This window comes from Lepidothrix coronata, unplaced genomic scaffold (genome assembly GCF_001604755.1).
Source record: "Lepidothrix coronata isolate B3197 unplaced genomic scaffold, Lepidothrix_coronata-1.0 Scaffold25, whole genome shotgun sequence".
In the NCBI taxonomy this organism is placed as follows: domain Eukaryota; kingdom Metazoa; phylum Chordata; class Aves; order Passeriformes; family Pipridae; genus Lepidothrix; species Lepidothrix coronata.
This window is the reverse complement of record NW_016690205.1, coordinates 4,763,528-4,790,971: the sequence shown is the minus strand read 5'-3', so window position 1 is coordinate 4,790,971 and position 27,444 is coordinate 4,763,528. Positions and strand designations below refer to the sequence as shown.

At 42.4% G+C, this 27,444-nt stretch overlaps 1 protein-coding gene across 2 annotated transcripts in view; it reads right to left on the bottom strand.

Moving 5' to 3' along the window:
• Positions 1-27,444, bottom strand: part of DOCK1 (dedicator of cytokinesis 1) — a 278,725-nt gene that overhangs the window by 115,897 nt on the left and 135,384 nt on the right. For both annotated transcript variants that reach the window (XM_017809240.1, XM_017809241.1), the window contains exons 28-29: positions 7,870-7,971; positions 1,562-1,656 (exon numbers count right to left, since the gene is read on the bottom strand). In XM_017809240.1, the coding sequence (XP_017664729.1) occupies positions 1,562-1,656; positions 7,870-7,971 (197 nt within the window). The remainder of the gene's footprint in view (positions 1-1,561; positions 1,657-7,869; positions 7,972-27,444) is intronic.

Here is a 27,444-nt window from a genome sequence, read left to right as displayed (position 1 = left end):
GATCCAGGGGCAGCCACAGCTTCTCTGGGCAACCTGTGCCAGGGCCTCACCACCCCCACAGCCAACAATTCCTTCCCAATATCCCATCTAACCCTGCCCTCTGGCAGTGGGAAGCCATTCCCTCTTGTCCTGTCACTCCAGGCCCTTTTCCCAAGTCCCTCTCCAGTCTCTTGGAGCCCCTTTAGGCACTGAAAGGGGCTCTCAGGTCTCCCTGGGGCTTTCTCTGCCCCAGGTGAACCCCCCCAAGCCTGGCTTGAGAGCAGAGGGGCTCCAGCCCTTGGAGCATCTCCGTGGCCTCCTCTGGACTCGCTCCAGCAGCTCCACATCTTTCCTGTACTGGGGACCCCAGAGCTGGTTAATTTAAGGAATCCTCTATGCAATATTGTTCCTACCCCTGTAATTGCCACATGTCTGCTTATTTATGCCAGTCAAGGTATTAAGAGAGCCAAAACACAGACCTTCCCAACCCTATTTCAATCTCCTACAGAATCCTCCCGAGCCCAGAGGAGTTCTCCTGTTCCAAACGACACAGGTAACACACGCTGTGAGGGTTTCCCAAGCACCTGCAACAAGGCTCCTGAGACAGCTGGAGAAGCAAAATCACTTTGGAAATTACTAAGAAACAAAGAAACCCAAGGGGCTTTAGATGTTCCTCATGAGCTGCTCTCCAAGGGCTCCCGATTTCAAACACCAGGTGCTTCCCCAGCTGTGGCCACACACGAGGGAGAATCCCAAACCGGTGAGGCGACCCCAAAATACGGCTCGATCTCCTGCCTCGTATTTATTCAGAATGAATTTTTAGGAGGCGGTTAAGGAGACCTCAGAAACCAAGACTAAAGTTATGGCGCATTTTTATAACTGTGGTTCAGGATTTTATAGAAGTAAACGCTGACAACTTTATAGCCGTGGTCGCTACCAGTGAACGCAGCCGAGATTTCTCCAGGCAACTAGTAAATATAATGCTTTTGCCTTATACTTTCATCTCAGTACACATAAAAGCATTTGACACACTTAATAAAACGTCACCAGCATAAAACACTGCACAAAGGAATGCTAAATAATGACACAGCTGCAATTATTGAGGAAAAAAAACAAGCATTAGAAACATTTGTAGCCTTTCTCTGCATTACTGTGATGGTGGAATCTGGGTTTAAAATGCCCTTTTTTGTTAACACCACTGAAAATATTCCTGAGCATACAACTCCATACAGTAACTATTTTGAGGTCATGTGGAAAACATATCATTTATCCTGAGAACACTAAATTTAATTGTTATAAGGTATGTATTGAACCTTACTGCACCTGCTGTTGGCTCCAAAATCTGGGATCTCAGGCTGATGCCACCCTTAATTTGGGGACCCCTAAAACAGGTCACTAAAACACTGCTCAGCCACCTCCAAAGCCAGTTCTTAAATAATTCTTTGCATCAGAGAAGGAGAAAAGCCCAGCCCAGGTTGGCTGTAGCTTTGTGTTTTACTGTTTCCAAGCAACCCCGTGGTTTCAGCTCCAACACAAACCCAACCAGCCCAGAAATCCAGGGAGCCTTTCCCTCCGTACTCACTTATTCTGCATCATGTTCATTATCACCCAGTCGAAGGGATAGACATTCTTCCCGATGAGATTCTTGAACATGATGAATGTTTCCATCAGAAAATCCTAAAAGGAGAGAAAATATTTGGAGAAGGCTGTTCTGCTGGATCACAGAAATCCACGGGATGGTGGCAGTTATTAATGACCACGCTCCAAAGGTGTCCTCGGGTTCTGCTTCATAAAAAAGCCATTATTCATATAAAACACACCTAAATCCTACTAGAGCATATTTATACATCATGTCCATAAATCCTACAATAATTCCATTTAAACTTGTCAGAAGTTATAACAACTTTAATCTCACATTGTAACAGCCCATGGGATGACTCAGGACCTACCACTGGTTCAACAGTTATCCCAAAGGGAGTAACATCTGGGAAAAAAATAATTTTATACATATCTATATATACATATACACACATTATATTTATATATTTTTTATCTAGAATAATTATTTTCTATACCATGAACTCTCACAGTCCCTTTGTGGGCAGCCTGTATTGTGACACACATGTTGTGACACACGCCTGGGGTCTCTTAGAAAGCTGTTAAAAGCACACTGGGACATGGAAAGAGAAGGAAAAAAAAAGCTAAATATTCATTAAAATCTTATCATTACGCTGAAAATACTCCCTGGAGTCAGTTGATGAGTTTTCCCTCCCTTTATGAATATTGTCCTGAAATCAAGATTATTTATTTATTAAAATAAATACATGTTCTAGCTCAAAATGGGATCCTTAAGTGTGGTGGTGCCCATCACCCTGACATGGGGTAGAGCACAGCAATGGTTTGGCCATCCCAAAACTGGGAGAGACTTTCCCTAAAGGCAGCAACAGTAATTCCTTCTGCAAGTGACAACCTGTCCCAGAACAAAAGTTAATTTAGCAGCATAAAGCAATTTATTCCTACACAGCTATAAACAAACACTTCTTTGGACCAGAAACCTCATGTACTTTACAATGTAAATCATCTCCTACAATTTGGGAATCTGTAATTGCTATCTGACAATTGGAGCAATATCAAATGCTGGGAGAGAGATAAAGGGGAAAAAAGAACTTAATGCAGAAAGTCCTTGATCCACTTCACACAGAGATAAAAATGAACTTTTATTCCAAGGTTAGAATATTTTCCCTTTGATTCAGTTTCTCAGCAATGGTATTTATCTCGTCTATCTTTAAAATGTCAAATGCCTACAAAAAAACCCCCAAAATGTTACATTCACTGGACTTTTAACTAAGACTGCTTTTTATGTAACCTTTTCAGTGAGAAACAAATCTGAAGTTGCTGCTCTCATCAGTCTTTCTCCATGTGTGAGAGATGGTATCTTCGTCACATTTTATCTCCGGATTCACTGTTCTGTTAAAATGCCTTTCCTGGCTCAGAGATCCCCAGTCAGAGGGATGCAGGGAGCTGCAGAGATCCTGAGGACACAACACTGGGATCACAAATCACTGAATCATAGAATGGTTGGGTTGGAAGGGACCTTAAAGACCATCTGGTTCCCCCCCCTGCCATGGGCAGGGACACCTTCCACTAGCCCAGGTTGCTCCAAGCCCCGTCCAACCTGGCCTGGGACACTTCCAGGGATCCAGGGGCAGCCACAGCTTCTCTGGGCAACCTGTGCCAGGGCCTACCCACCCTCACAGGGAGGAATTTCTTCCCAATATCCAAACTAAACCTACTCTCTTTCAGTTTAACACGAACTTCCAGGGTCCTGGGCTCTGCCACATGCACGGCACGAGGGCTGCTTTGGGATGTTCTGCATCCCAGCTCCTGCTACCCAATTAATCATAAAATCAAAGAATCATTAAGCTTGGGAAAGACCCCCAAGATGATCAGGTCCAACCTTTGACCAAACACCAATGTGCCCACTAAGGCACATCATGATGCTTTGGAACTGCTCGTGGTCCAAGAGGTGTCACCACTGTATAAAGCCAAACTCAGGCCAGATGCTCTCCAGGAGCTCAGTAAAATCTGCCTTCATGTAAGAGATCCAACTGCAGATTTTACTGCTCACTTTTCATGTACTTTGGTGGAGGAATTACATTGTTCATGACTGGGGCTCGTTCCTGACACCCTGGAGGTTCTGCCACGTCTGATCTGACCTACTTTGCTGATTCAGCTCTACATTTTAATCTACTGATATTTACATTTTAATAACCCCATGTTCACTCAGGTACTTTAAATAATGCTCTCTAACAACTGAGCTAATTATTGATCAAATACAAAGCTCCTCATGCTCACCTGTGGTTTATGTATTCAGAACATTGCTCTCTTTGCCATTTTATCTTTCTTATAGGAAAGCAAATGGCTTGGATGAATTAACCTCATGTTATTAGCAAAACCCAGGGCTTTTCTGGGGGGTGGGAGTAGAGAGGGAAACTCCCAGGGCATGCTGGGTTGCTGTAGAATCTACTTTTTTCAGTATATCTGGAAGTAGAACAAATTCTTCTGAACATAAAAAAATTATAAGAACCTGTATTAAAGGAGCAAGGGCTGCAACTCCTGGTCTCTCTCCAACTACAAATACAAATCATATTTAATATCCCAAGGGAGCTTAATCCAGAATAGGTAAGAACCCTTCCCAATTCCCATCCACTGAGAAAGCTCAGCCTGAGATATTCCATGTGGCAAAACATCAACATACTTTTTTTGTCAACTAATACCACATATGTCTCAAATAAAAATAATTTTTATCAAGTAAGAAGGGGAGAGAAATCAATTAGTCCCAGAAATAACCTCACTGATCTTGGCTGACGTTTCCTCTCAGGGTGACAACAGAATCACAGGTCTGGATTTCACAGAATCACAGAATTACAGCCCAGTTTGGGTTGGAAGGGACCTTAAAGTTGGAAATTCCTCTTTGAACGGACATATCTTAATAAATCTAAACACTATATTCTGCAGAGGAATAAAAAACTGGTTTTATTGCATTCTGCCTCACACTTTAGAAGGCTTTTGAGGCCAAATATGACCATTATAATAATCTAAACCTGACACCACCATCACAGAGCCCATAAAGTTTCCTCCAGCAGTTCCATCTCCTGGCTGAGCAAGAGCACAGAAAGATTTAAGGGTCTCCCATGGCAAAGAAGCAACAACAGCTTCACTTTTCTTGTCATTTTTTTCAGGAAAAACCTATTAATTTCTGTTTGGCTTAATCTAATTTCAGTCCTAAATCACTGCTTTGTGATTCAACTGAATACTCTGGAATAGGAGGTGCAATCATCACCTCCATGTCCAGGGATGCTGAGACAAAATGAAAAGACTTGTGGATTTAAACTCTAATGGGTGAGTCAAATGACAGCAGCTCACAAAAAACTGCTGGATTAAAGAAATGGAAAGCCCAAGAAATGTCAAATAAAGAGGCAGGGAAAGGTGTTTTTCCCATCCAAGCCATCCAGTCCAGTTCAGCAACATCCCACCACTAAGGAGAGAAGAAAACAGGAGGTCCAAGAGAGGAACATGGACTGAGAACAGTAAAGGAGGTGACAGAGCTTCAGTTCTGATGGGGAAACAGAGACCAGTGACCAAGAGGTGGCTTTCACACTAACAGTGAAATCTCATCTATCAGGAAATACTTCTGAGAACAGAAATTCCTGGGGTTGGCTCTCACTGAAAAGGTTGTGTCAGCTTTTCTCTTCAACACAGAAACTGGGTTGTATCATCTTTTTGTTCTCACTGATGACTCAATCATTTTTATTTGTGCTTTAAAAAAAGGAAAGAAAATTCAGTTTACTCACTGAAGTTTCCTTTTTTCACAGCATTAACAATGTTCTGCCATTATACCTGCACATCTTCTTTTATTATACTTAAAGCCAGTTTAAGGTAGCATTTTCTACTCTTATCATATTACTCATTTAATATTTTACCAACTTACTACATACTTTAGTTTCCATTAGCACACATTATCATTTACACAGCAATATTAAAACATTTAAAAGGTACATTTAATTAAAGATATAAACTGTTGCAGCAACTGACCAAGTTTGGATTTGAAAACCTGCTAAAACAAATGATTACAGGGGAGCACAACAGTGGAAAACAGGGAGTCAAACAGTTCACATGCTGATGGAAAATATGATTTTAACAGTCCAGAGCAATTCCAGCTCCACAACCCCAGAACATGCAGGATGAATATTCAGAGTCAGGACAGAAGAAAGAAGTGATTCCTCCTGAATCCCAGAGCACTGAGTGCACATAAATCAAACTCTTAAAAAGGACCCATTATAAACAGACCACTTGCCAAATTTCAAATATATAATAACACTGTTTTTCACAAGGAAGATCTGACCTACAGAAGCACCTTGCAGGCAATTTAGATCAAAAAAGAGAGATTTTAAACCAAACACTTTTGTTGCCATTAGAAAAATCCCAGATTTCCTAAGCAGCACTTTTCTCTCTGCATTTTTTTGTTATATGTTGTCCTGATTTTGGCTGGGATAGAGTTAATTTTCTTCCTAGTAGCTGGTACAGAGCTGTGTTTGGGATTTAGGATCAAAGTAACATTGCTAACACACTGATATTTGGGATTTTGCTGAGCTGGGCTTACCCTGAGTCAAGGACTTTTCAGTGTCCCAGGCTCTGCCAGGGAGGAGCTGCACAAGAAGCTGGGGAGGAGAATGGCCAGGACAGGTGACCTGAAGTGGCCAGAGGGATATTCCACACCTCAGAACATCATGCCTGGTCTATCAACTGGGTTTTTTCCCAACCAAACTGGGAGAACTGGCTGGGAGCTGCCAATCACTGCTGGGGGACGGGCTTGGCATTGGTCAGTGGGTGCTGAGCCATTTTATGGGACAGCACGGGTCTGTCTGGGGTTTTATTCCTCTCCTTCTGTTTGTTATCTCTCCTTTAGTTGCTATTTTTATCATCATCATCATAATTATCATCATTATTACATTACTAATAATTTTATTTTTATTTTATTTTCCTTTATTTCAATTATGAAACCATTCTTATCTCAACCCACAGATTTTACCTCTCCCTGACCCCCTCGCCACCCCACCAGTGCAGGGCACTGTGAGTGACTGTGTGGCACTTACTTGCTGCCTGGGTTAAACGTGTTTTCAGAGCAAACTGCTTTCACCTTTCCTCATGTAAAACCCTGCAATCAGACTTCCTTTTCCAGAGCCAAATGCTTTAAAAATAGAGAAATATTTGGCTTGATAAACCTTAACATTCATGTTTTTTCTGTCTGCTAAAAAGCAGTATTTTCACTCCACTGGCTGCATTTCGCTTGGGAACGTTTTATTATTAGTGGAAAACCAAATGACTATCCATGTAAACGCTCCAAGATCCCACAGCAGGGTAACTGGGAAGCCCTTTCCATGTAGTGATGCCCATCTGCAGCTCTTTGCAGCAGGACTTTGTCTTCACCCTCTGGAATTATCAGCTCTGTGACTCAGTGATGCCAGATCAGGTGCAAACAGAGGCTTTAGCAACTTATCTGAAAACTGGCATGGGGCAAAGAGCTCAAATCTGGTAGAATATGGGTAGAAATAAGAAAAACAACAATTAAAAATGAACTAGAAAGTCCAAACATAAAGAATTTACACAATGGGAAGACCTTGGGTTTGTTCTGTTGGGTCTGGAAGGAAGAGAACCTGAATAAAGATTAAAATCCAGGTGAGACTGCCTGGAGCATTCCCAGGATTGCAGTGGGGAATGGAACAGAGCTGAGCAGCGTTGGGTCACCACTAATTGATGGAGCTCAGCCAAGAGTTTGGTGTCCCCTCTGCAGCCATATGGCAAAGACAGTTTAGGTTATTACAGAGTTATCTCCTCAGCTATAAGCTCCTTCTATTATGCTTTAATTAAGTTGGGTTGTTGCCTTAGTCAGGCCACTGAACGACTCTGAGAAGACAAATTTCAATTATTATTGCTTATTTAACAACTAAGGGCACCTCTAAGGTTAAAATGGTTTGTATAAAAGGGAAAGTGAGCAGATCTCTGTGTAAAAGCTACTCAAAGAAAGGAAAGCAGGACATCTGGAAGATTCAACACTGAAAGTTCCTTTCCTAAGAAAGTTTTATTTAATATTCTTCTCTTCTTAAACAAAAGTCTCATCACTTCTGTTTTTTCATGCTTTAATTGCTTCAAATCCAGTGTCTCATGCTTTGAACAGCTCCAGAGCTTTAATAAAGATTTTTATATTAATTCTATAATGCCAAACACATTTTGTTGACATTTCACAAGGGTACTTAATGACCAATAACGGGAAAAAAAACAAACAGAAGGTGAAGTATTTTATGAAGAGATAAAACAAGTTAAACTTACCACAACATCTGACCTCATCTTCCCAAAAGTCTTGATTAAATGAGCATAGTGATAGTCCTCCATCTGCCTTAGAATGGCTGTCATGCAGGCCACAAAACTCCCCTGGAAAAATAAAAGTAAAGAAGGCAATTGTTTAAGAAAAGGCAACATATTTCTTGCTATCGAAACATAATATTGCTTGAGAGCCCCACACAATGTAGCAGATATAATTCCATCATTAAAATTCATCTGTGAATATGCAAAATTCTGTTAAGAAAACAAAGAAACATCTCAAAAAGTTTCCATTTCCAATTTCATGGGTTTAGCACTGAAGCTTTTGCAACATGTTCTTCATCTAAAAATTGCTCTGACATTAAAGGCTTTGCAAGGTAATAAACACCACTCCTAAAAATATCACACAATATCAGGATTTGCATTTGGAAAGTCAATACTCTGCTCAAGGAAGAAATCTCTTAAAAAATCATTACACTGAGCACCACAGCTAAACCCCGAGTTTTAATTTCACTGAGTGGTATTTTCAGATATTGTGATGCTTAAAAAAACTCCACCAAAATCCAATAAGTTTCATAAAAGTAGAAGAGCTGTACCAACCAGACCTGTCTCAAACCATGGAAAAAGTGCCAAAAAGAAAGTTAAATCTTTCCTTGTGGTGTGTCAAAGTGTGGTAGTAACAAATCCAACCCATTCCTATGGCTACTAGATGTAGTAAGATCCCATAAATAGGTTCTTCTTGTCCATCATCTCTCTCTAAATATCTGCTAAAAGCCTGTTAATAATTTCCAGGTCTTTTCTGGTCTTTGATGAAAAAAAAACCCAATAAAAATTTGAAAACCCCACAGAATGACTCAGAAAATAAATGATTCTTTCTGTGGTTTGATAAAACTCTAAATTCCTCTTTTCAGTGCCATTTCCAAGGTTATTCTGTGCCCCAGCCCAAGAGAATACGAAGGAATTTTCTCTCCTTTCTAAGGCACAGAGCCTTTATTGTTACCTTTAAGATCAGCATTACTTTCAATTTAAAATATTTCTTTCCACATCAGTCCAAGTAACTGAGATTAAAGCCCAAATGACACCAGGTTATCTGTGTGTGCTCTGAGCCCTCTTAGTTACAGGCTAATCCCCAACCTCCACCAGATAAGCACTCTTGGAATGTGCTTTTCTCCCATGGAACTCCCCCAGAACTGATCTGGCCCATGTGGAACATTTTCAACATGATGCAAAGACACCTGATGGGAGCTGTCAGGAATGTGCAAACTCCATGAATATGAAAGGGAAAGGCCACCAGAGCTGCTGTTCCAGGACATCAAAAGCACTTTCTAGCAAACTCCTAGAAGTTGGGGCTGCACAAAGACAATGTTTACAACTATGAAATGGAAATCAGGAGGGCTCATCTCAGAAATCTGAACAGTAATTGTCACCACAGCCTCTAACGAGCACTCACAACAAACCCCGTTGATGGGCCTGGAAGAAAACATCCAGTAGCCCACATTCAGTCCTGTCTCCCCTAATGATGTCATCAATCAAAGGGATGTGCCAGCACTAGTCAGAATTATAAATTTTTTAAACTGGCTGCCTAAGATGAGCTGCAGATGGAACTCAGTCCATCACCGCACTCACGGCGCTGCAGACGGTTCAGAAACGCTCGGGAGAGCTGGAGACAAACCTTGTTTTCTCATGGTATCTTTTCATACATACTCAAAATAACCTCCAAGTCCATTGTTTGGCAAAGACAAACCTATTTTTGCTTTTTCTCACATGAACACATGGAACCCACACTGGCAAATCCAGCCCTTTCCAGGTGTCCAGCAGCCGACACACAGCTCTGCTGCCTTCTGACAAAGTCGGTTCTGAAAGTGGCTGAAAGCTTTGGTCATATTTGGGTGTTTATCTACCATTTGGGGAGTAATTTCAGTGAATTTACAGGGCTGCAACATTAAAAAGATGAATTTCATATCCAAGGAAATTGTCATGGCAATTTGGTATGAAACAAAAATCACAGAATCACAGAAGGGTTTGGGTTGGAAAGGACCTTAATGACCATCCAGTCCCACCCCCTGCCATGGGCAGGGACACCTTCCACTAGACCAGGTTGCTCCAAGCCCTGTCCAACCTGGCCTTGGACACTTTCAGGGATCCTGGGGCAACCTGGGCCAGGGCCTCACCACCCCCACAGCCAACAATTCCTTCCCAATATCCCATCTAACCCTGCCCTCTAGCAGTGGGAAGCCATTCCCCCTTGTCCTGTCACTCCAGGCCCTTGTCCCGAGTCCCTCTCCAGCTCTCTTTAGGCACTGGAAGGGGCTCTCAGGTCTCCTGGGAGCCTTTTCTTCTCCAGGTGAACACCCCCAGTTCTCCCAGCCTGGCTCCAGAGCAGAGAGGCTCCAGCCCTTGGAGCATCTCCGTGGCCTCTCTGGACTTGCTCCAGCAGCTCCACATGGTTCCCATGTCGGGACCCCCGGAGCTGCACAGAGCCCTGCAGGAGGAGTCTCTCCAGAGCAGAGCAGAGCAAATTAATGCAGATCAACTGTTGAACTTGCCAACACATTTGAACTCTCATTTTTCAATGCAGGAGCAGCCAGAGGTGTGGATGAATTTGATTGTCACCCTCTGCACCTCCTGGTGACCCCTGTCCCTCCTCCATCCCCTCTAACATCCCAGCTCCTGCCCAGGCAGTCCAGCCCTCCCTTGGGAGCAGCACAGGCTGCTCTGGCTGTCCCCATCAGCCAGGAAAATGATGAGTCACTGAAGGGAGAGATAACTACACAAGAATATCTTCTTAATTAGCATGGTGAGAATGGGAAAGGAACATGAAAGTTTAATGCCTGGTGGTGAAACACTCTGAGTCCACCTGCAAGAGCGAAAATGCCAACAGGAAACCTGGTAAAAACCTGGAATGGGTGCTGGAGGAAAAAATAAACATAGGAAAATAAAGCTTAGCAAATACAAATGGAACATGAACAGGAGGGGATTCTGTAGTGCTTTAAGTTTTAGTTAAAATCACAGAACTTTGTGAAATGTTGTTGTGTAGCTGATGCTGAGCCCCCAAAGTGGTGCTGAGAGGGTCTTTGAGCAGTTAACCAACTGTTAACTGCTGTTTTCCTGCATAAACAATGATTCATGCTCCTCTCAGTATTTACCTAGGTAATAAAACCCCTTTTCTTTCTTTCTTTCATACATTATTGTTCTTTTAAGCCAACATTGTCTCACACAGACATCCCTGGTACATTTACCTGCAGATCCCCACCTATAAACACTGTTCAAGTCCCTGCTGGGTATGAAAATCTACTTAATATTAGGAAAAAAATGCACTATCAGTCATTTGCTCACCCTTCAGCATTTTCTTTGCACTTAGTGAGGTATCATCTGCAGCCAGCATGCTCTTAATTACAATGCTAATAAAATTTGCAATTATTTATAGGCAATATTTGTACTCAAGGTGCTACTAACTATTTAGCAATAGCTAAAGATGATTAAATGTTAAACTTAAGCTGGTTCTTAATCCTTAGTTGGATGTGGAGACCACTGTCATCATCTACAGCACTCCAAGCAACACATAATAAAAAGGGATCTAATTCTCTAAAAAATCAATTTTAATTTTAACCATAGGAATAATTGCAAAGCCACACTGATACAGAGAGTCCTGCAAGGGCAACATCAGGGACTTGCCATTGCCCTGGGCATTTATCAGCTATTTATTCACTGAAACACTGTCAGGGTTTATCCTGAAGTCTTTCACATCCTTCCTTACTATCAAAGCTCAGAAATGAGGGAGCCACACAGACAGTAGGATAATCAAAGCCTATCACACCAGAGGAGCACATTTACTGCAGTTTGTAAGCAGTTTATTACAATTAATGTCTCTCCTGCCCAAACACAGGGGTGCTGGATTCACTCTTTCTTTTCAAACCAGCTGCACTGAGGCCAGTGGGTCACCTGGGGTCACCTCAAGCCATGGAGAGCTCCAGGCTGGAGGAGAAGTGGCTGGAAAGCTGCCTGGGGGAAAAGGGGTGCTGGTCACCAGTGGACACGAGCCCAGGTGTGCCCAGGTGGGCACAAGGCCAGTGGTCCCTGGGCTGTGCCAGCCATGGTGCATCCAGCAGGACCAGGACTGTGATTATTCCTCCTGTGCTGGGCACTGCTGAGGTCAAACCTCACATCCTGGGGTCAATTCGGGGCCCCTCCTGACAAGAAGGACATTGAGGGGCTGGAGTGTGTGCAGGGAAGGGAATGGAGCTGGGGAAGGGTCTGGAGCACCAGGAGCAGCTGAGGGAGCTGGGGGGGCTCAGCCTGGAGAAAAGAAGGATCAGGGGGGACCTTCTGGCTCTGCAACTCCCTGACAGGAGGGGGGAGCTGGGGGCGTGCAGGCTGTGCTGCCAGGGAACAAGGGACAGGAGGAGAGGAAACAGCCTCAAGCTGTGCCAGGGGAGGCTCAGGTTGGATGTTGGGAAAATTTCTTCCCCAAAAGGGTTGTCCAGCCCTGAAACAGACTCCACAGTGGTGGAGTCCCCATCCCTGGAGGGATTTAAAAGCCATGTGGATGTGGCACTTGGGGACATGGGTTAGTGGTGGCCTTGGCAGTGCTGGGAATGGTTGGACTTGATGATCTTAAAGGACTTTTCCAACCTAAACTATTCCATGATTCGAGTATTCCCAAAGCAAAACCATGGGATCCAGTATCTGCAAGCCTGTCATAAGGGAAGCCAGCCCAGCTCCCATGTTGAAGGATGGTAATTCAGCCACATTAAAAGAAAATCAAACTTAACACAACACCAAAGTGTCCCTTTTTCCTTTGGAAACGATGCCTGATTATTCAGAAATTAATTTTATATTAAAAAAAAAGAACATGAAATTCCAAACTGTAAAACTACTTTTAATTTCTGCACCATTGAGCTCTGAAGGAAAAGCTGAAGAGGCCCATGAAAGCTCCAAAAGTACCTATTTCCCTAAATTATCTTTAAAATAAGACACTCCATGTTCAAATGGCTCTTGAACAGGTACAAGAAGGGGAATTTTCATATCAAATAAACCCCACAAGTAAAACTAACACTGAGGAATTTCAGAATGAGAAGAGAATTCCCTGAAGGAGAGACAGTACATGCCAAGACTTTTCTCCCTCAGGGATAAAATATCCTATTTTAAACAGTCTTGTGCATTTTCTTTCAGGGAAATCTTTAAATTGGGACTATTAAGCTCCTTATGTATAGTGAGAAAATCTAAGAGAAATCAAAAATACATTGAGTTTAAGGATGTTTCAGTGCAATGTCCCTCTTTCCATGTTCAAGAATGATCAAAAAGTGTAAATCAGATTTATTTTTACAAAAAAAATCTCCTTACATGTCCTTAAAAGACTACACAGCTAAATAAAAAAAAATGGGTAAATAAATAAATAAATAAACAAAAACCAAAACAAAAATCCCAAAACCACTTGAATGAACTATCTACATTTTGGCTTTCAGAATGTTTTCACCCTATTTTGTTGAAAAGGGTTTAAGTCCCTCACAATTACCAGTTTGTAAAGATATAAAAATGAAGTTTTCTCTTTGCTTACAACATGTATTCTCTCTACATCAGCAACAAATAAAGAACTAAAAATCAGTTGTTAACCTATTCTAGAAGCCACAAATTAAACTGCCACCATTCGTCGACTCAAAAGATAAAAATCCATCTCTAAAATGTCCCAAATTTCAACTTTTTGGGAACTTCTAAGGATACTGGTTTGTGAAAATGTAAAATTCAATCTGTCAGCAGATCAGTTTGCTCATTTAAATAATATATTTCATATAATTTATAGTATAAAGATATTATACAACCCAACATGGGTAAGGCAGAGGGTCTCCCATCACTTCTTGTTTTAAAGAATATTTTATATTGTGTAATATTTATTAGCTGGATGGAATTGCAGCTTTCAGTGCATCCCAAAGGGAGTTTGACACAGATTCCTGAAGCTTTTACCAGCAGCATCACACCAGTAAGAGCAGGAAAAAGAACCAAAACAAAGCAAACCCCCTAAGGTCCATAAATATATATATATATGTATATAAATCCATACATGTATTTCTCACAGTATTAAAACAAACATTTCTTCTCCTGGAATAGAAAATCTGACAGTAAATTCACCAGCAGAATACAAACAAGTACCAAATGTTCCCATTTATCACATTTTCTTACTGAATACCCACTATTTTCCATTTCCTTAGGCCAAATCCTGCCTTTTTGAACACGGGGAATAAAACATGGGAGTCTTTTCCCTTTGAGAAACACAAGTGAACGTCTGCAATAGGGGGAGTGATAAATATTTGGGGATTTTCCTGCTGCCACAAACATTATTATAAAGCCTCTCTTTGCCAATCAAGATGCAGGAAGGCATTTTCACTGATAAATTTTGCTCCCACAGCTCCTGGAAAAGATGTGCCACCTCCTCTATTTGATATGATTTAAGGAGCTCAGGGCTTGCCTCGACAGCAAAACCTCTTTTAGGTCAACCCAGGGTAAGTCTATGCAGAATGCAGAGCACTGATATCAGAGTTTATAGGTGAATATCACTTTATTTAGTCTTGAAAATCTTGGTTTGCCTCATAACATATTTTATAGATCCTGATTTGATCTCCACAGTTCAGTCTCAGTCAACTGAAAACTTGTTTTAAAAGGAAATCTCTTACAAGACTTCAATGCTGATGATCAGGTCCTGCCCAGCTTCCAAAATAGGAAAGAATTAAAAAGACCTGATTTTCCTGAAAAGTGCAAAAGGTCTAAGGAAATTTTCCATCTTGATAGGTGGGGCATCAAAGAACAGCATCCTGGTGTCCTACTGGGATAATGATCTATAGGAGGAACCTCAGGAGGCTTCTCCAGGGTTGCTGCTCCAAGGTTCCAGAACAAGAGGAAATGGCCTCAAGCTGTGCCAGAGAAGATTCAGGCTGGACATCAACAGTTTCTTCCTGGAAAGGGTGTTCAGGCATTGGAAGGGGCTGCCCAGGGAGGTGGTGGAGTGCCCATCCCTGGAGGTGTCCCGGGAAGGGCTGGATGTGGCACTCAGTGCTCTGGGCTGGGTGACAAGGTGGGGATTGGGCACTGGTTGGACTCAATGATCTTGGAGGTCTTTTCCAACCTTAATGACTCTGTTATTCCATGGTTGGACCAGGCTCTTCTGGGCTTCACCCCCTTGGATCTCAAAGCTCCAAGGATGGAGGGAACTGCAGTGAGGAATCTGCCTCTGGCATCTCGACACCCTCAGGCACAGTCAGATCCCCCCAGAGCCTCCCTCAGGCACAGCAGAACTATTCTGCTGCTGCCAGGAGCCACAAGCTCCCAGCTTTCCCTGTCTTGGGGACCAATCCTGCACCATCAGGAGATCAAGATCTACCCACCCCTCTTTTGCCACCCCATGGGCTCAGCCCTTCCCACAGCAGAGCAGTCCCAACCCAGCCCACACTTCCCAGTCCCTTTCCTGCAAAGTGCTGTATCCAGGAGCTCTTCCAGGCCGCATAAATGAGGCATTTTCCATAAAAGAGAACACTGGAGAGCTCAGCTCCACGCTGGGTCCCTGCAGGAATGGCTTAGCACAACTCCTACGTGGCAAACTAAGAAGCAAAACATTCCTCAGATAAAAGTTTAAGTTGACAAAAGCTCTTGCAATTAACACAAATCACTTTGTGGATGCGACATAAATGCAACAAAAGTCAAAAGTTCATTTTTCAGTTTCCTACTTCATGTTTTACTGAAATAAATTAGTTTGAGGACCACAGGGAAAAAAAAGCCACCTGAAAAAGGAAGTTGGAGCCAGGTGGGGGGTGGGCTCTTCTCCCAAGTAATGAGAGACTGGACAAGAGGAAAGGGCCTCAAGTTGTGCCAGGAGGTTCAGGTTGGAGAGTAGGGAAAATTTCCTCATCAAAAAGTTGTGCAGCCCTGGCACAGCTGCCCAGGGCAGGGGTGGAGTCCCCATCCCTGGAGGGATTTAAAAGCCATGTGGATGTGGCACTTGGGGACACAGGTTAGTGGTGGCCTTGGCAGTGCTGGGGGAACGGCTGGACCTCATGATCTCAGAGGGCTTTTCCAACCTAAATGATCCCATGATTCTCTGAAATACCATTTTTGGGGAAGGTAGTTCAGTTGGTTCTTAGCAAAAAATCCCTGTCCAAAAGTTTCCAAACTTCTTTCAACTGCCAAATGCTAACAGAGGACCAAACCTACAGACATCTTGCCCTGTTTGGGAGCAGCTCTCCATCACCCTCCTCCGACAAATCCTTCCCAATCCCAGTGAGCCCCAGCAAGGTAAATGTACTCAACCATCTCCCTTTGACAGCTTCCTGTGCTGTAACACTTCCATGGGTTCTGATCTGCTGCTTCAGAAGGAATTGTTTCATTAGATTATTGTTTCATTAGAAGGAAAATCCTATATTCCCAAAGAGCAGGGCAAAAAGCCCCACAGCTCTGAATCCAGGGAAACCTCTGAGAAGAAGAGAAAAGGATCTTCACAGAGATCACAACCAGAACCCAAATCCAACTGGGGCCTTCTAGTACCTGAAGGAGACTACAAAAAACATGGAGAGGGACTACTGAGAGTGGCCTGGAGGGACAGGACAAGAGGGAATGGCTTACAGTTGACAGAGAGCAGGTTTAGACCAGATATCAGGAAAAAATTCTTCCCTGTGAGGGTGGTAAAGTGCTGGAATGGATTTCCAGAGAAGCTGTGGCTGCCCCTGGATCCCTGGAAGTGTCCAAGGCTAGGTTGGATGGGGCTTGGAGCAACCTGGGCTAGTGGAAGGTGTCCCTGCCCATGGCAGGGGGTGGAATGTGATGGGCTTTAAGATTCTTTCCAACCCAAACCAGTCTGGGATTCTTAGATCACAAGAGCTCAACTGGAATTCATTTTGCAAAAGGTTCACTGGTTAGAAACTCCAAAATCCACACAATGGGAATACACACAAAGCATTCCCTGCTTTGAAAGTGGTTTGCAGTAACTTCTGTAAAAAGCAAGCAAAAAATTAATGAGACATTTTAACAACAACATTTATCATGTTTTTAGGGCTCTTTTTCAAAGAAGTGCATTTTAACCAAAAATGCTTTGCTTTTAAAAGCTCCACACAGTGTCGGGATTGAACAGGAGGCTCTTCCATGGAACCCACGGTGCTTAACAGTCCTCAAGGTCAGGACTGTTTCTGGTTTTCTAAATGCAATTTCCTTTCCCCATTTTTTTTCTCCCCCTGCTATGCTAAACACCATTTCACCAAAAATCTGGAGAATTGCCCTCAATAAATCTGTTCCAGGTATCTTGGTTTACACATCTATTAATGTTGGTAACAGAATTATAAATGTAGTCATAAAATACAGAAAACAACTGTATTTATGGCAATGGCCAATATTCAAATAGGATAAAATAAAAAGGAAATGACATATAAATATATTTTTTAAAAATTCTCCTAAAATGCAGCACTGAATGTGGGAATATAACCATTCTGGGACTTAGAATTCCTGATTTTTATTTTAACTATAACTGGTTGATGCTCAAAGCCATTCATACCATTCCATGTGATAACAGGACACTTTGGGAAGGACGAGGAAGGAGATGCAGAAGGAACAAGAGCTGGAGGGCCCCTTTATCAGTCCCTGTTTGAGGAAGAGCTTCCAAAGAGAGGAGCACCCTCTGAGGAAGGGCTACAAGGACTCAAACTCACAGCAGAGCAGAGAGATGTCACTGACATTTTCATGGAATCCCAGAATGGTTTGGGTTGGAAAGGACATTAAAGTCCTGGGCAGGGACACCTCCCACTAGCCCAGGTTGCTCCAAGCCCTCTCCAACCTGGCCTTGGACACTTCCAGGGATTCAGGGGCAGCCACAGCTTCTCTGGGCAACCTGTGCCAGGGCCTCCCCACCCTCACAGGGAAGAATTCCTTCCCAATATCCCATCTAACCCTACATTCTTTCACTTTAAAACCATTCCCCTTGTCCTGTCACTCCATGCCCTTGTCCAAAGTCCCTCTCAAGAAATCCCTGAGGGAGCAAAAATAAAAACAAGACTAATGCAATCAGAAACTCCATTTTACTTATCAAATACAATGAAAGTTGAAAGCCAGGTAAATAAAGTGATGACATTGGTGCAGACCAGGCAAAGAATTTAAAGTTTGCAAAATACCTTAAAAAAAGAAAAGTGTAGATAAGCAGCATCCTGTGTTGGAAATGTCTGCAACAATCCCAGGAACTGGGATGGCTACAGGTATTATGGATATTGGCTCTGCAGCAGGCAAATCACTGCACTGAGGTATCCCCACGACAAACCAAGGGAATATTAAGGGAAGATTTATCATCTATTAAATGAACCCCCTGTTCACACCAGGCAGGTGATGCTGCCAGATGAACACGCACCTAAAAGCAACAGCCATTTTCAAGACAAATTATTCCACTTTTGTTGCTTCTCATTCGACTGTTGTGACATAAATTATTTAGCAACTGGTTTATTGAGGGGCTCAGTGAGCTTGAAAGATAAGAAATATGTGCAATCAAAATTTAATTGATAAAACCATGCAGTTTGGATACCCCTGGATTAAAAAGCTGTTTGCAGGAGGTCTCCTGGGGGAAGCTTTTGCATTTTTTAATTAGTTCCCACCTTTGGTTTGTTTAGAGCATAAACTATCACACTACACCCTGGGGGCTGTTCCCTTACCAACTTTTTGGGAGAGACAACAGTGGATATGGGAAGGGGGTTCATGGGGAAGCAGGATGGGATGTGCTGCTCTCAGCTTTCAGGGTTGCAGAAGGTGACACAGTCCTTGCAGACAGGAATTACTGCCAGGCTCTCATCAGTGGTAAAAATAAAGACAAGGCTCTCTTCATATTTGCATGATATCAAAATGAAATCCCCATCACAGGCAATGTTCTCATTCCCTCCTCCCCAAAGAGCAGGAAAACTGATTAAATACAGAAGCACTGCTGATAACAGGCTGGTCCTTGGTTATGACTTCTCTAACTTAAGTTCAATTTTCCATGATATTTAACACTAGAGCACCAAAATTAACAGTATTCACACAAACCCACCACCACGGTAAACGAGAGAAATACAATTTCCAGACAGGATCCATTTCCAGTTAGAATTTCTGTCCCAACATTGACAGCTAAGAGGAGCTGTACAGATTAATACCCAGTAGGAGCAAACATGGAATTTCAAAGAAGTGAGATTGCTCTTCCCTGCCTACTGGAATATCCTCACCTCACCTGCCTCTTCCCTTGGAATCTGGCTCCCAAATCACCCCCGTGCTCCTCTGGGAGACATGCAAGGTGAGGGCTGGAGGAGCAGAGCTCCTGCTGATGCACAGGTTGCAGATTTGGTCCAGAGTTAGAACAGGAGTCACCAGAGGAAGGAGAAATCCCATTATTCCCATGCCAGAGGCACGAAACCAGAAGCACCACGAGAGAGAGCGTTTCCATGGGGTCCCAGGCCAGGCTGTGGCAGAGCTGTGGGCTGAGCTCTGCTGGCCATGGAAGCAGAGCCATTGCAAGAACCTGGATCCAGCATCCAGCTTCCAGCTCTCCCATGGGGACAGATGGGAATCTCAGCACTGTTATCCCATGGGAATTGTATACCAGAAAGTTTTATAGACTGCTTTGGGTTGGAAAGGACCTTAAAGCCCATCCAGTCCCACCCCCTGCCATGGGCAGGGACACCTTCCACTAGCCCAGGCTGCTCCAAGCCCTGTCCAACTTGGCCTGGGACACTTCCAGGGATGGGGCAGCCACAGCTTCTCTGGGCAACCTGGGCCAGGGCCTCCCTACCCTCACACCCAACATTTCCTTCCCAGTATCCCATCTAACCCTGCCCTCTGGCAGTGGGAAGCCATTTCCCTTCTCCTGTCACTCCATCCCTTGTCCCAGGTCCCTCTCCAGCTCTCTTGGAGCCCCTTTAGGCACTGGAAGGGTTTCCAAGGTCTCCCTGGAGCCTTCTCTTCTCCAAGTGAACACCCCCAGCTCTCCCAGCCTGGCTCCAGAGCAGAGGAGGAGAGTTTTATCCTTGTCCTACATGCACAGGTTGCCTCTTGCACAGACAATCTCACTTTGCCTGTAACTCCTTCAGGTTGTTCCATTTTGTCCAACGTGTGCAGGGTTTCCAGGAGCACAGGAAAAACTCCCAAGTGTTTCCCTTCAAGAACAAAAAGCCAAAAGTTCAGATTTCTCTATTTTCTGGGAGACTCCCTGTAGTTATTTGGAGGAGCAGCCACATCTCCACTCTCAAGGAACACAGACCTGTTTAATACTTTGCAGTTAATTAAAGGGAACAGGGAAGGACTCCTCTGCAGAACCTGAAATGATAACATGGGCTGAGTCTCCAAGAATGACCCAATTCTTCCTGTAACATTATTAAATTTGAATTTTATTTCTTATTAAACTCACAGTAACTCAGAATACTTTGGGGGATTCTCTCAGACAACCTCTTGCTAAACAGTCTCCAGAAGAGCTTCAAAGGTACCTCATGAAAAGAATATGAAATCAATCTCTAACATGCAATCTAAGCAAAAGGAGATGAACATTTCTACTGGAGAAAACTGAATTAATTAAAACCCTTTTTTATTAAGATTTGGAACAATGACCAAAACATTCAGCACAATAAGCTCCAACAGGATGCTGCTGATAAAAGGCTCTTTATCCTTTTCCTACCTGAACTCAGCAGAAATCCAACACCAGCAGGAGAAAAGGGGACTATCAGCTGGGTAAAGGACAAACTTCACGGAGCAAATAAACCACAGTGTGGAAACAGGAATTCCCACACACACACACACACAATTCTTATTTTTAAATTCAATTTATTCTATTGACTTCAGATCAACAACAGAGACTTGGAAGTCGAGAAACAAACTAAATATTTTAAAACCAGGACATCTCATTCCCTTTTCCATTCCACGGAAAAACCAAGGTCACAGAATCCCAGAATGGTTTGGGTTGGGAGGGACCTTTAAAGTTCATCCAGTTCCACCCCCTGCCATGGGCAGGGACACCTTCCACTAGCCCAGGTTGCTCCAAGCCCTGTCCAACCTGGCCTTGGACACTTCCAGGGATATCCTCCAACTCCTGAAGGAAGGAATGGAATATTTGAGCAGGCAGCTCTACTCCAGATAAAGGTAATTCAGGTTTTTCTACACTTGTAATCCCACCAAAACCCACCTAAAACATCTGAGGGGAATAACTTCTCTATTGAACAACTCACTACCTCTAAAGTGCAAAACATGTTTTGGTAATTTTCCTCATCATATCCAGTGCTCTCTGTATATTCCAGCAACAACAAAGCCTTTTGAAGTGCTGTTTTTCCACCACTGAAATAAATTTTGATTTATAATTGAATTTCATTTTTTCCTCCCAACTTGGTCTTGGCAGAAATCAGAAGGGAAAAAAGTAAATCTCCTCCCAAATAAGAAGTCATTTATCACGTTCTAACAATGCCCCTCACATTAACACCAGGATTAAATGTATATTCAGTATATTCAGCTCTGTAATTGCTTTCCCACACGTGTGGCTGATGCGTGTGGGCAACAAAAGCAACTTAAGTTGAGAGATGTTTTTTAATTACAAATCCACACCTAAATGAGAACTAATCTCTCTCTGAAAAAAGCAATTAAATCCAAACCAAGATTAAAACCAGTGATTTAAAACGTTCCAAAGTACAAATCAACCTTTATGGCTGCAGTGGCAGCAGAGGGACGGGTCGTGTGCCTGGGAAGGTGGTGGGAAGGGGCTGGTTTGGTCCACAGAGCTCAGCTCACCCTTCCCACATCATTCCAAGCAAATGTACATGGATATTCCATCATCCACACCCTCTTCTTTTTTTCCTCCCAGCTGGGCAGTAACAGGACTAAGCAGAACCTCTTTTCCATGTTCTGATGCTCAGTTCCATGCCCAGACTCACTCAGGATTTCCCATCCCAGACTCTGCCAAGTTCAATCCTCTCAGAACAGTACAACTGAGACAAAGTAACTCTGATATATATTCAAAATGTGAAACAAATATTAAGAAAGAATAAATAAAATTCAAACCAGTGCACAGCAAAAGCTCAGTGGAAATGCAGGGGGTGGAACTAAATGAGCTTTAAGGTTCCTTCCAACCCAAACCATTGTGTGATTCTATGATTAAAATACTATAGAATTCAAATATTTCTATATGATACAGTACTACTTAGATATACTGAAAATATGAAAAGCTGAAGAAGCAAAATACCTGAGAGATCTCAAAAATCCCAATTAATCCCATCTTCAGTTCTCAAAACAGGAGTGAAATGTTTTATTCCTATTTTACTGCAATAGTATCATTATTTTCAAAGTACTTTTCCTGACATAATTTCTGTGCATTCAGAACCATCATAACCACAATTTTTTTAGGTGTAACATTTGAAACAACAGCAGGAGAATAAACCAACCCTGTGTGGTGGCAGAGCCTACAGGACTCATCCCACTCCTGACATTTGGCAAAAATGAGATTTGAAAAGGGTAAGAATTACTTCTGTTGGTATGGCTGAAAATATTCCTCATCTGTTGGGGAGGGGAAAAAAAGGATTATAAAAAAATGCTTTAAAAATACCTTAGAAAAGCTACTTAGAGCAAGACAAAAGTCTCTCAAGGCTACAGAAGTAACCCTGGTTAAGTCTGTTCCTATAAGTAACTGTGAGGTATATGGGCAATTTCTGCATAAAGAGAGTACAAACATCACCCAAAGTCATTAACTGGTAGGTAGGAATTAATATCTTTATAATTCAAGGCAAGTGATAAACATGAATAAATAAAAGGGAAGTACTCATTGCATCCCTGCGTATTACTAAAACTCTTTTTTTTCCTTATTAAATGTAAAAACTAACATGCATTTTGCTTTTTCCAGTCACTGGGGTTTTTCTAGCCAGTAATCTTCACCTAGTAATTTTGGATAACACCTGAAATTAAACAGTTTTCATTTAAAGAAAATCACCAAAAATCACAAACAAAAAATGCCCCAAAAGATAATTTCAAGTTCAATTAAAATTTTGTGAAAAACACCACATCATAAATTGTCTATTAAATGAGCTCTTATGGGATGTCAAGACATGGTTGGAGCAACTTGGTCTAGTGAAAGGTGTCCCTGCCCATGGCAGGGATTGGGAATGGGATGAGCTTTAAGGTCCCTCCTAACCCAAACCACCCTGTGATTTTACAGTGACAAGAGAAAGGGGCTTGACCTTTTTCCCCCCAACTTGTCTCAGCCACCAAAAAATGTGTGTGAGGTGAAGCATCAGTCACACCATGTCCCTCCCTGTCCATTTAGCATCACCTTCAGTCCCCAGCAGCTTTCCCCCAGGATATCAAGCCCCTTATTTAGATAATCAGTTCCTGCAGAGCTTATCTGTCACTGGGTAATTGATGTGAAATAACAGAATTACACATCCAAACAAACCTCATTAGCTCCTCAGCCCAGCTCATCGGCCCCAGGAAAAGCTCAGCTCACAAATAAAGCCCCGGTGGCGTTTCCTACCAGCCTTCGAGGAAAACTTGGATTCACAGCAACTCACAGGGAAGGAAAACTTGAGTTCAGTAAATAAATACAGTCTCCACAGCTTGAGGGAGACAGAAGGGATTGCAGGAGGTACAGGGAAGGGCAACTAAAATCCCAGCCTGGGGAAGAGAAGGATCCAGGGAGACCTTGTGGCCTTTCAGTATTTAAAGGGGATTTGGAAGAAAGATGGAGAGAGATTTTTATTGGAGTTCAGAGTTAGATGGGATATTGGGAAGGAATTCTTCCCTGTGAGGGTGGGGAGGCCCTGGCACAGGTTGCCCAGAGAAGCTGTGGCTGCCCCATCCCTGGAAGTGTCCCAGGCCAGAATGGACGGGGCTTGGAGCAACCTGGGCTAGTGGAAAGGGGGGTAGAATGAGATGGAATGAGATGGTCTTTAAGGTCCTTTCCAACCCAAACCAGTCTGTGCCTCCAGGACAAGGAGCTGGAGAAGCTCCCTCCTGAGAAGAGGCCACAAAGTCACAGATTCTTCCAAGAAGACAGAGAGGGGATTTATATTTTTCCAAGATTTCCAAATCCATAGTGGTGGTGGATGAAAGGAGTGCACAGCTGGTGTTCCAGATTTCACAGGTTGAAAAACAGGAGGCAGCTGCTGGAGTGAACAGGAGATGAATTTCAAACAAATATGAGATGGTACTTTTAACTGAGGCACTTATTTTCCACACACAGTGAAAAACATGGAAGTTGTGTCTCCGCAAGTCCTGGAGCCAGGCAGCAAAGGCAAGGCCACCGAGGGAATGCATGAAGTCAAGTAAAGTTTGGAGACAAGGAACAATCATTCCAGCTCTCACCCAAAAAATTTCCCCATCCAGGCTCGGGCAGAAGGGCACTGACAAGGGAGGGATGTGGAAACACTCAAATATTGGGGCACCACTTTGAATTCCTAGAAGCAAATTGAGGAGGTTTCACAGTATTACCAAAACTACTAATTTATTTCTGTGGTTTTGGAGGTTTCTCCCTCCTTCCCAAGAGCCCCTTCAGTTATTGGGCTTTCCTGCAATGCTGATGGACACCCATGGATTTAAGGCATCTGCTAATTATGCTCCTCAACTGCTGCTACATATTAATATTTAAAATTGTTTAAAAATTGAAGAAAATCAAAATGTGGTGCTGCTTTTAATGGTTTTTAATATAGTGCCCAGAAGTTATAAAGACAGAGGCACTTTATTGAACTGTATTTTGAAGAGCTACAGACCACGGATTAAGAAGGACTTCACTTGGCTCCTGCTGTCAACTGTAAACTCATTTAATGTCATTATCAGGCTTCCCATATTTATCATCAGGCTCCTGCACAACACAACTTATTTAAATAACCTGTGCTTTTAGGATTTTCGGACTTTAAAAACAACTTCTCATATTCCTGAGTTAAAACTTAGTCACATATATTTTAACACATAAAAGATTTAGGTGTCTGCACAGTCAGTCATGAATGTAGCATATTCTTATTTGCAAAAGCTAAGAGTTTAGGTCATTTTATTTAGAAAAAAAAATAAATAAAGGAGTGGAAGCTCTTAATTGTGAGCATATGGCTAAATTTGGGGTGCCCACGATACTGCAACCTGCCTCTTTATATCCCTTTTTATTCACTGCCACCACATCTCTGTGTCGTGCATCAAAGTTATTGAGGGCAATTAGATTTTGGTGCCTGCTCAGGGATTTTAGAAACTCTGCTAAAGAGTTCATTTCTCAACATTATGGCCAAAATCTCTAATTTTGGTTTAGACTCAGAGCACCTGCAGAAATGGTGTGTTCAATTTACATCTATTTGCTCTGGTCACTTATTTCTCTCTTCCATAATTTCATATTTTCATTTTTCACTTGTTTCATACATTTAATCTTGGCTTGTTTTTCCTGTTAAACATTATGCAATAGGACCAGGATGCTCTCTGGGCTTCTAACTTTAAGGCAACATGTAAAAGCATATAAAAGTCTATATTTTTATGCTCTATTCAAATTTTAAATAGTTCAGTATTTCAACTGAGAAAACCTTGCTGAGGGTTTGGGAGTTTACATTACTTTATAACACTGAATGTTCTCCAGTTTGACAGAAAAGTTGCATTAAATCCTCCATCTAATGAAATCAATGTTGTATAAATAATATATTCCACCACAGAGCAAATAGGAAGCAGATGCAGTATCCCCATTATTTGTTAGATCTGCCTTTTTTTTTGGTCCATAACTTGAATTTTAAGATGGAATTCGTGCTCATTCCAAATTTCATTAGGTGCTTACATCTGAAACCATTTGTCTGAAGGCAATCAGAAGTCTGATCAGATTTTTTTATTTTTAAGCAGGGCAGTATTTTTCCCTTTGCCATAAAGCAGTCAGAGAGAAATCCCCGGAATCTGGAAAAGTAAGAAAATAAACGAGACAAACCAAAATATTAACAAAGTTGGCATAATGTTCCTTTAAAAACAAATTCCCCCACACTCCCAGTTTCTCGAGACATCTTAATAAGGATGTAATTCCACATTTGCTCTCGCTGAGCAAATCAAACAGGGTGATTTATTATTCAGATGGGCACAAAGGATTTCTGAAATGCAGAAAGAAGGGCTATAAAAGCACAAGTCATCAGTAATGAGGACAAGCTAAACTGCCTTTCAAATCTGAACAAAATGCAGCCATTTAGGGTCTCATACATCACACTCTCCCAGCCCCTCATTTATTTCCACACTGTACAAGCTGCATGATAATGGAACCAGGGCAGAATTCAGCACCTACTGAGAACATCTTGATCAGACAAATGATTCCTCACCACCAGAGATCAGAATCCTCATCCTCAGAAGAACAAACAAGGATTTCCAACCACTTTAGTTCTCTTCCCAAAAATATCTGTGTATTGAAAGGGAACTTTTCTGAACTAGAAACACAGTGGAAATAAGAAAAAACTCCCACTCTTATTCCAAGAAAATTCAGATTTTTTTCTTCGTATGAATGATAAACATCTACAGCAATCTGGGTTCCTGATGGGACACCATTCAACTGGAACCCAAAATCTCAGCTTTAGCTGCTGAAACCTGCTGTTATATTTTCTTCTAAAGAGAATTTGAGAGAGAGGACTGAATCCTGCTCCTACTTATCCCAACAAAGCACAGAAATAACTATCAGAGCTAATGAGGTTACTCAGCATTTTCTTTCTTAGAGCAGCAAACCCACAAAGAGCAGTTCCCTCAATGAGCTGGTTAATATTTTAGCTGCACACAGGTATTATGGGTATTACACACATAGGCTGAAATCCACTTTATCTTCAAAAGATAAAGATTATCTTCAACAGATAAAGAAAGACAACAGCACAGGCTCAAATGAATTGTCCAAGCTCACGGAAAAAACTTATCATGGTGCAAGACACTACATCAAATCCCTCAAATTTCTGCTGAACAGGACTCTGAGACACCTTATTTCTTTGGCATCACAGCCAAGCAGAATAAATCCTTCCTCAAAGCAAGGAGCACCTCCAAGGATTTGACTGCATGGAGACCTGTTTGAAATTCAAGCCAAGTTTGCCTCCACCTCAGCTGGAGCAGAGAAGCATATTTAACATCCCACCATTTTTCTTCCAATGGCAGGCTGGAATAAGTAAATAAACAAATAACCAACGTAGTCCAGGAAGGCAGGCAGATGTCATCCAAAGGCCTGGAAAAAGCACCTAATTCATGGGAATAAAGATTCAGCAATGTCAAAATACCTGCTTTTAGCAAAGACTGGGTGACAGCACTGGGCCCAAGTGACTATAGGGAGAAAAGATACAACATTGTCCACATCTGTGTTTCAAATGCAGTGAACTTCACCCTTCTTTCACCTAAAACAGAATCTGTAATGTTCTGAGACAAATTAGGCTGGTCCTAAAGGACTGTGTATATCCCTTGGAGCCTAGCTCAGGTATTTAGTGTTGGGACTTAAATTACACCTCCTAATTTACTGAAGGTAGATCCAACAGCAGGCTCTGAAGGAATGGTCCCAAGCTGTGACACCTTCCCGAGCCCCAGACACATCAGCAGCTCAGCAGAGCCTGCCAAGGGGCATCTCCAGCCCATCCTTCACCTGGACGTGACACTGGA